Source organism: Rutidosis leptorrhynchoides, chromosome 1 (assembly GCF_046630445.1).
Source record: "Rutidosis leptorrhynchoides isolate AG116_Rl617_1_P2 chromosome 1, CSIRO_AGI_Rlap_v1, whole genome shotgun sequence".
NCBI lineage: Eukaryota > Viridiplantae > Streptophyta > Magnoliopsida > Asterales > Asteraceae > Rutidosis > Rutidosis leptorrhynchoides.
In genome coordinates, this window is record NC_092333.1 from 113,606,876 (window position 1) to 113,616,128 (window position 9,253).

The 9,253-nt window shown below is 31.2% G+C and overlaps 1 protein-coding gene across 9 annotated transcripts; it reads left to right on the forward strand.

Annotated features, from left to right (window-relative positions):
• The first annotated feature begins 3,291 nt into the window (after window positions 1–3,291).
• Window positions 3,292–7,311, forward strand: LOC139864105 (tRNA ligase 1-like). 9 transcript variants are annotated; one of them, XM_071852704.1, is made up of 10 exons: window positions 3,611–3,804; window positions 4,557–4,700; window positions 4,937–5,006; window positions 5,107–5,178; window positions 5,377–5,427; window positions 5,522–5,562; window positions 5,936–6,026; window positions 6,118–6,225; window positions 6,783–6,873; window positions 7,068–7,311. In XM_071852704.1, the coding sequence occupies exons 1-6, from the start codon at window positions 3,773–3,775 to the stop codon at window positions 5,531–5,533; spliced, it is 381 nt and encodes a 126-aa protein (XP_071708805.1). In that variant the 5' UTR covers window positions 3,611–3,772; the 3' UTR covers window positions 5,534–5,562; window positions 5,936–6,026; window positions 6,118–6,225; window positions 6,783–6,873; window positions 7,068–7,311. The 9 variants fall into 9 exon arrangements, with proteins under 9 accessions (XP_071708793.1, XP_071708805.1, XP_071708808.1 ...); XM_071852707.1 differs by having other exon boundaries at window positions 5,519–5,562; window positions 5,936–6,030; window positions 7,068–7,310; XM_071852699.1 differs by having other exon boundaries at window positions 5,936–6,030; window positions 7,068–7,310.
• Window positions 7,312–9,253: the final 1,942 nt, after the last annotated feature.

A 9,253-nucleotide genomic window follows, 5' to 3' on the forward strand; every position in this document is an offset into this window, starting at 1 on the left:
ATCTCATTCCATCAAACCCTAGATTTCCAATTTGTGTTCTAGAGCTCAAATCATTCATATCATCTTGTTCCTTACGATTTACTGAGTCTTTTGAGGTAAGAATCATAGTGTATCAAGCTTTAATCTTTGTGAAATTGAGGTTTTTGTGTCAAGTTTGTTAAAAGTGCAAATTGGATCAAAATGGTTGATTTTTATGTTGTTAGTGTCAAAATCTTGTGGGTTTGTGTTTATTGATGTTTAGTGTAGTCGATTTGGTCAGTTTTGAGGTAAGAAAGCTCTAGAGCAAGAAATGGCGAATTTTGGGTTAAACCCATAGCTGTGTTCATCTTCTTCATCAGATGAACACACTCGGCCGAGTGTCTCTTGACACTCGACCGACCGTATAGACGATCAACCGGTTGAGTGACACACTCGATTGAGTGTGTCTGAGTTCTGACCAGATGCTTTATTTTACTCAGTCGACCGAGTGAGAGGACACACGACCGTGTGTGTGTGGACACAGTCGACCGACTGTGTGAGTCAGTCGGCCGAGTGTCTTTGTAGGCAGAATATTTTGCTAAGTGTTGATGTATAGCCGTTATGCTACCCGCGTGACTTATGATAATCTGGATGTAAATTCTGAAATTGCATAAGTGTTAGGTGGACTTTTAGTGGCGCTTTTTGTGACAGATTTCTGTACTGTGTTGTTTTATGTTAACGGACAGAAACTAACTTGATTTGCCTTATGTTCGGGTGATAAGGATAAGGAAGCCGCTCAGTGATATATTTCTGAGCTAGTTGCTGGTATTCGGTGAGTGGGTCTATCTCCGGATAGAGTATTAAGTAGCTGACACGCTACTTGTTCAGACTCTTTATTATTATGTTTATGCCTTGTATGATTACCATGTGTAGTTAGATATTGTCATGCTAGTTAGGACGATTGCATGACTGAATATCTGTGATATTATGTGCGCACTGTTAGTTGGACACCAACCGAGGCGGCAAGGTTGGGAACCCACCGAGGCGTCAAGGTAGGGTTGATGTGAGGTTGACTGTGGTAGCCTGGTCGGGTCACGGTGTTACTGATTGTTCAGTATAGCATTAAAGGACGCATGTGTTGCGTCTGGACGGTTATGCAGTGGAGTCAGTAAAGCGGACTATTGGTAGACTGTAGCTTGATCAACTAAGTCGTGTGCTCGTACAAGCCGCCGATCCTCATATTGTCAGTTGTTTTTATATGCTAGTTCAGGACGTTAGCATATCTGTGACCTTTGCATGTTTAGTTGCTTATGCTTGGTCTGTTAGATAGTATCCATTCACTTAGCTGTTGTGCTAATTCCCCCACATTTTCACCCCTTGCAGGTTTAGGTACTGCTGCTTAGGTTGCGTGTTGCAGACGGGTTAGAAGACGTGTTTGACTACGAGCTAAACTCTGATGTTTTCTCTTTGTACTGTTTTATGTAACACCGTTGCTTTTGGAATGTTAACTAAGTTGATTTGTTAACTATGGTTTATAAATATTAACTAAGGTTGTTTTGGTAATTATGTAAATACTTCCGATGTGTTAAAAAAAATCAGGGTGTTACATTGTTTAAACGAAATAATTTAATGACATGTTTTAGGTATTAAGTGAATGTAATTGCTAAAGTCATTTATTTTAATGACCCGTTTGACTAAAAAACTTGTCGTTGTTTTTACAAATATATAGAGACATGTATTTTCGCATACATATGTAATGTAATTAATTTCGTAAAAAGAATCCATATTTGAATATTAATAATATAATAATTATAATTATAATTATTATATTAAAAGTAAATAATCTTCTATAGTTTTTATTAAAATTCTAAAATGATGATGTAATAAATAATCACTTTTTAAGCATAAAAATAATTCAAAATAAAAAAGAAAATTTTAAAACATCTTTGATGATGTCATTATTATATATTAATTTAATTAAAAAATAATACGAAATCTTTTATAAAAGTAATTACTAATCTCTCATAAATTATATAATCTTCTACAAAACATCCAATGAACACATTATAAATTCTAAAATATATTGTACAACCTTTATATAATAATTGTATTTTAATTTTCTAAAAAATTTCAAAAGATATTTATTATTACTAATAATTATTATTAAAAAAATAAATGCTCAACTTTGAGCAAACTTTATTATTATTATTTATTTTTATAATAATAATAATAATAATAATAATAATTATTATTATTATTATTATTGTTATTATTATTATTATTATTATATTATTAATATTTAAATATGGATTCTCTTTACGAGATTAATTACGTTACATATGTATGCGAAAATATATGTCTCTATATATTTGTAAAAACAACGACAAGTTTCTTAGTCGAACGGGTCATTAAAATAAATGACTTTAGCATTTACATACACTTAGTACTTAAAACATGTCAATAAATTGTTTCGTTTAAATAAATCTGTGATTTCACGGGTCATTTCACTAGTAATAATAAAGTTTGCTCAAAGTTGAGTATTTATATTTTTAATAATAATAATAATTATTAGTAATTATTAGTAATAATTATGCCTTTTAAATTTTTTTAGAGAATTAAAATTACAATTTATGAGAGATTATTATTTCCTTTTATAAAAAATTTCGTATTTTTTTAATTAAATTAATATATAATTATGACATCATCATTTTGAAAATTAAAGAGTAATTAGCTTAATGATGATATTATCATTTTAGAGCTTTATATGACTATATAGAAGATATAGATGTTTTTGAAAGGCGATTTTTTTAGCAACAGTAGATCATTTATTTCAACGACCCTCATCATTTGCACGTAACACACATGTTCGGGCGAATAACCAAACCCGATCGACGGTACCTGAAAACACATCCATTCGGGCAGTGTTTCTGGGTAGAGGTCCGTGAACGAATCCGGTAAAACCTCCCTATACGGTCAATATATACCATCATTATTGGGGTTCAATTGTATTAAAGAAAATCACGTCATCCCTAAGGTTCGAACTCATGTCATCTCTCTATCACATGACTCAAAGGACATAGGGGAACCGTTGAGCTATGCCCGCAAATTTCTAATATTATATATCTCTAACTACATATAAATCTGTAAGCTTTTGTCCAAATGTCATATAACCCATGATTTAAGGACCATGTAGGATAGAGGTACCACTCACATAAAACCTATACATACACAAAATTTATTTTTATTTTTTTTTACCTCACAAACTATCTATACATCTAAATAGATACACCACCTCACCATCTCAAGTGGCCTCAAAAAATCTGATCAGTTTCCAATACTTACTTTTTGCAGGAAAACATCTTTTAATTTTTAACACATTTATCAAAGCCAAAATTTGAAATTTGAAATCCGTAAAATCAAATGTTTATGTTTAGATCTATAAACTCAGAATCTCTTTCTCCCTCATCTTATGTCGTATGCTATGCTGGAGTTATATATCCAAATTAGGGTTTTCAAAATCATCTTCAATTCTGTCAATTGCATCATCTCTTTTAAAAAAAAAACATCTGAGCATTTAGGGTTTCAAACTTCCTTTACAATCCACACATCATCCGTGGAAGAGGCAGAGAGGTTAGAGTTTTAATTTTTTGTTCGTTTGATTTCTTTTAACTGTTTCATTAACCTTTTTTCGAGGTTGTTTTGAGGTTGGAAATTAGGGTTTCGTCAGCGATTGGTGTTTCAAGATGGGATGGAATTCCTAAATCCTCACAAATTAGGGTTTGTTGTTTGGAACTTCATTCGTCTTCCTCGCTGAATGAACAATAAAGCTTGTAGTTCAACTATCAGGTATTAATAAAGTCTGACTCACGATTTTGTTTTTGTTTTTTTCTTATCAATTTTGTTGCTGAAATTTGAATTTACTTGGTTTTTCTTTCTGTTGTTTGATTCTGTTAAACGAACTTCTGTTCAGTCTGTGGGGTTCTTGCGTACCACGGTTTCTATGCAGCCAATTAGTGAAGTTATTTTATTTCATATTATGTTAGTTAAGTAATTTGTCTCAGTTAATACATTGTGCTGTTTATTGTGTATTGTTTTCTTTTAGAACAAATATCTTCAGGTCAAAATGATGACCTGCCAACAGACAACATGGCATTTCAGTAACTTTTAAAATTCTAACTTTCTATATAACGTGCTGTTGTTACACTTTAACAAAGTCTATATCGAATTTAATGAAACTTTGGTGGTTTTTGTTGATGGTAAAAAGCACATTTTTTGTTACTTGAAATAGGAATTTGATATATAGTTGCTTCTGTAACCAACTAACCATTTAAGAAACTATCAAAGTTTATTTATAAGATTTCGCTATTGTCAAAATCTGCATTTTTTATTATTATTATATTTTTTAATGGCAAGACAAAATCTGCAACTTAAAATATAATGAGATATTTGGATGTATTATTTTGGCATATACATTTCATATATCTTTTTGGTATTTTTATTTTACTGTTCTAATAAAATAATAATTGCTTTAAGTTTTAGTTAATGTATTGTTTATCTAATATAATAAAGACCTTACCTCTTGCTTTTCTTTTGTGCAGCATACGCATTGTTTCTGTTGCTTCGGTTCTTTGCATATTTAGTGTGCTTCCTGTCAATTTGTTTGGACGACGTGTAGAACAGAGGACTCTCAAGTCACAAATGGATATATTTACTATTGCAAATGTCCAAAAAGGTTTACAAGGGTATAGTTTTTTAATTTTGAACCCAAAATGACCCTTTTATTCCGAGGTTGGTTCTTGATTTAATGATTTACATTTTAGTAGCAGTTGGACAAATGGGGAAGTCGGGATGGATTAGGCCGTTGGGGAATGGGTCATATGTGGTTGTGCTAATTGAAATGGGTCTGGTTGTTCGGGTTGACCCGAAGCACTTTACGTCCTAATCCGTAAATCTTTACTTTGTATGATCAAACATGCAGGAACAAATCCGTTCTCACTTGGTGCATAGCAGTTTTAAGACATCGTGTACTTAACCGAGTTAATCATCCTGTATGTTGACTTCTTTGTTTCCCATTAATACCATTTTAATTCTCATCAACTTATGGTATTGAAGTAGTACTTAATATATCATTTTCTGTTTAATCTGAAGGGAAATCTTGATAAATCTTCTAAGAATGAGGGATATGAGTTGCTAAGGTTCTATGATTTGTACAATGGAATGGTATGACAGTTCTGAGCAGTATGTCTTTTTTTAGGTTACAAATTGGGCAAGTTGGGTAACAGGTTATGTCAAAACAGGTAATTCTTAGGCACACATAAGTCAAATGTTATGCCACCTGAAACAGATAGTGAGTCAATAATTATTACAAGTTTTTTATTAATTTAATAATCATTTGAGCTATTTGATTTGAAATAATAGGAGGTCTTCACAATTAGAAATACATTTGGGCGATGTTTGAACCTTTTCCATGTAAGGAAATTTTTGTCATTGTTTTATGCATTTGACCTGTTTAATTAAGAACCTGACGGGAATCCATCGACCTGTTCATTTGGCATTGGAGTAGCTAGATTTATAAAAAAAAAGGGTGCAATGTTCTTACATCAGGTCAGTCCTTCTCACTACAACCTTTGTGTACTACTAAATTTGGTTGTTTGTCCTGTATATATATGGTTGGGTCCCATTGTTACCCTGTTTCTAAAAAACGGGTCAAATAGGTGAATTATAAGAAATTATATAAAAAGAAGCAAGATGGAAGGGGTTTAACACGTTAAATGGTCCTGTCTTCCATATACTTTCAATCGTTTTATATTGTTTTCTACATTAACCTTGATCGTGAGTGTAATTATATGGTTCACGTTATTAGCATGTCCTACCATCCTATAGTCGCCGTGTGGATAGATGTATACTTAGATTTATTGTAATTTCATCTTTATGGTGTTCTCACCATTATAAACGTATGTGTTTTTTTTTTGTGCAGTTCCTTACAAAATGCATATATCTATGGTTGCGGTAGTAGAGCACATGACAAAGTTTGCAAGTTTAAAGTTGGATCTGCATATCATGATAATGTTGGTGAGGCTTAAAATAATAAATATGTATATCCATAACTTATTGAAGCAAGTTCAAATTCAAGTCAATAATAAATATGTATATCCACAGATTGATGTCGACTTCTCTCCTTACAATTGTTCATGATGATAATGAGAACCGGAACTACGACTACCCGATGGCTCAACTTTGCCATTATTAACGCACTCAAGATACGAGGTAAAACTAAAACTGCCAACATAGTTCCATACTCATCACGACTTCTTATTGTATTCTAATTCAACAGTTCAATTACTAGCTAGATACAAAAAGGTAACATCCTGGTCTATAAAGATTACGCAGCTTAATAATTGACTCGCGCATGAATCTGTAGACTTGATTTTCATGGGTGGTTTGTTTGGCCTACGTCTTCAAATCTTTTGTCATTCTCAACATACAAGTATATTGTGTTTATCCCTTTGTACACGACTCGGTTAATGATCTTTGATGGTATTTCGGTAAACAAATAACTTACATCAGGCATTGCAAATGAGTTCAACTTTCTCAATTTGTAAGGTTGAAAATGTTAGTTTGATCCATCTATCTTAAACATGTTTACTTTAGATATGTAGTTAATTAACCAACAATAGTTTTATTTTTTGGATTCACGTTGAAATGACGCATGATGACCATTTGATATGTTCTATCTCTGTACTTTTCATATTTTTGTTAACATGTTTCTAACCATACTGTTGAATTATACATTATATATTGAATCACCGTTGGTGTATTGATAGGAAAGAAGCATTTGTAACCAAACTTTGCTTTTTCAAAAGCTGGTCCTTTCTCTCATCTAATCTAACATCAGGATTCCATAATTTCTTCAAGGTTAGTTTTTGCTTATTATTGTCCAATGCTCATCAAATGTAGTGATTTCTTATATTTGCTTTTTGTTATTTACTCTTGAAACGATCATCAATGTGGTTACGAGTTCAGTTTTATATCTCTTTTTTGGATTCGTAGCAATAGAATAGTTTACTACATACTCCTAATATATATTTCTGTCTATCCAATTATTATAGGTCTTGAAGGATGGAAGACTATAGATTTTTTATTGTAAGCATAAGGTTTGTGTTTGTAACCAGCACAAATGTTAGAAGATTACCTTCATACGTGTCAATGTAGCAACATTTTGTTACCTTTTGTATAATGTAACAGCATCCGGTAATACCTTTGTATAACTTTTGTCCAAACAATATGGTAGCACCATCCAAACAATATTTATTGGTTGATATACAATGTGGACTATTAAATATGGTAGCACCATCCAAACAATATTTATTGGTTTGATTTGGTTCTCATTTGTAAATTTAAATGATAAATGTATGATATTGATATTCATATACTGCCTACTCCAGAATGGCAAGGAATTTACAAGTAGAAAGAAACATTAAGGAGTTAAAGTTAATAAATATGGAACACTTGCCCCAACGCAAGGGTGGATCTAACTAAGAATATGGAACACTTGCCCCAACGCCTAAAACCTAATTAGCAATACTTATAGATATTACGTGTTTTCAACCTTCTCTTTGAAACACCAGTTATACTAATTTATACTGAGCTAACACCACAGGCTCTTAATTTTTATACTTTTCCTATTTTTTAGTATCGTTATTTACATATCAATATAATCTGCAAATCTCTTTTATTGCACGGTTTTTTTACACATTCGCGCAACGCTCAGGCTCAAAAAATGTTGTATACAAAGAAGTCTTGCAACACTTATAGACTTAAGTTTTAAATGAGATCCATCAAGTATAATCTATGTTTAGTCATGGACAACTATACGTTGCACTTTCTCGAGTAACCAATCGGCAAGGAATAAAGATATTAATTCTAGACAAAGATAATCAAATATCCAACACAACCAAAAATGCTGTATTCAAAGAAGTGTTGAAATACTTATAGACTTAAGTTTAGAAAATGTTTTTAATAATTTTTATTTTTATGATATCTATTAACTATAATGTATGTTTAATGTTATTTTTGTTAAAAATTAATACTATGTTTCATTTTTATGAGATCCATCAACTATTAATTACATATCATAACTTCTAAATGTTTGCATCAATATTTTTAAAAACAACTACCAATTGTTGCTCAAATTAATGAAGTAGCTATAATCATTAATCATAGAATAATCGAACAATTTACAAAAAATATTTGTTCGACAAATTTAAATAAATTTATTTGGTGATTAAAAGAAAAATTATATCATTTGTTGATACTAATTTAATAAAAATTTATTTATAATCAGTTATATTATATCCACCGTGCATCGCACGGGCTCAAAAAATCTAGTATATATATATATATATATATATATATATATATATATATATATATATATATATATATAGTGGTAGGATCAAGAGGGAAGTAATCATTCGGGGGGAAGCGGGGAGAAGCAAAAACTTTTTTTTTTTTCATTTTTTGAAAAAAACTTTGTTCACGAACATTATAGATGAGATGAAAATATGAACATTTAGTAGAGACACTTTGTGATAAATATTTTTATTTTGGCGGGAAAACGCTCGAAGAAGTAATATATAACAATTGTCGTGTTTTTCGAGCGTATTTTGAGGTTTTAGCTATTGGGGTTTAGATATTAGGGTTTATAGGGTTTAGATATTAGGGTTTAGAAATTTAGGGTTTAGGGTTTAGATTTAGGGTTTAGATTTAGGATTTAGATTGAGTTTTTAACACGAGCGGTTTAGAGTTTAGGGTTTAGGGTTTAGGGTTTGGTGTTTTGGGTTTATGGAATAAACCCAAAACACCAACCCTAAACCCTAAACCCTAAACTCTAAATCGGGCTAAATTTTACTTCACAAAACATGAAAAAAAAAAAAAAACGTTCATATTCTTCACGAACAATATTATCTTGAATGTTATTTTTGTCGATCGTTTTCCCGTCTAAATAATAACATTCATCACGAAGTGTCTCTTCTAAATGTTCATATTTTCGTGTAATCTTGATGCCGAAAAAAAAAAATTTCAAAAAAAACGAAAAAAAAAAAATTTGCTTCCCCCCGCTTCCCCCTGATTGGTTACTTCCCCATTGATCCTGCCCCTATATATATATATATATATATATATATATATATATATATATATATATATATTAATTAATTACATTTTCTAATTTCCATTGACCTGGAAAAAGATTTAAGTGAAGCGCTGCCACAGAGGCACAGACAACACACACAAA

Excerpts from the sequence above, each read along its gene's own strand:
- LOC139864105 (XM_071852692.1), top strand. The coding sequence starts at position 3,773 with ATGAACAATAAAGCTTGTAGTTCAACTATCAG. Across the intron at positions 3,805-4,556 it reads GCTTGTAGTTCAACTATCAG|CATACGCATTGTTTCTGTTG; the intron begins GTATTAATAAAG and ends TCTTTTGTGCAG. Across the intron at positions 5,007-5,106 it reads TTAACCGAGTTAATCATCCT|GGAAATCTTGATAAATCTTC; the intron begins GTATGTTGACTT and ends TTTAATCTGAAG.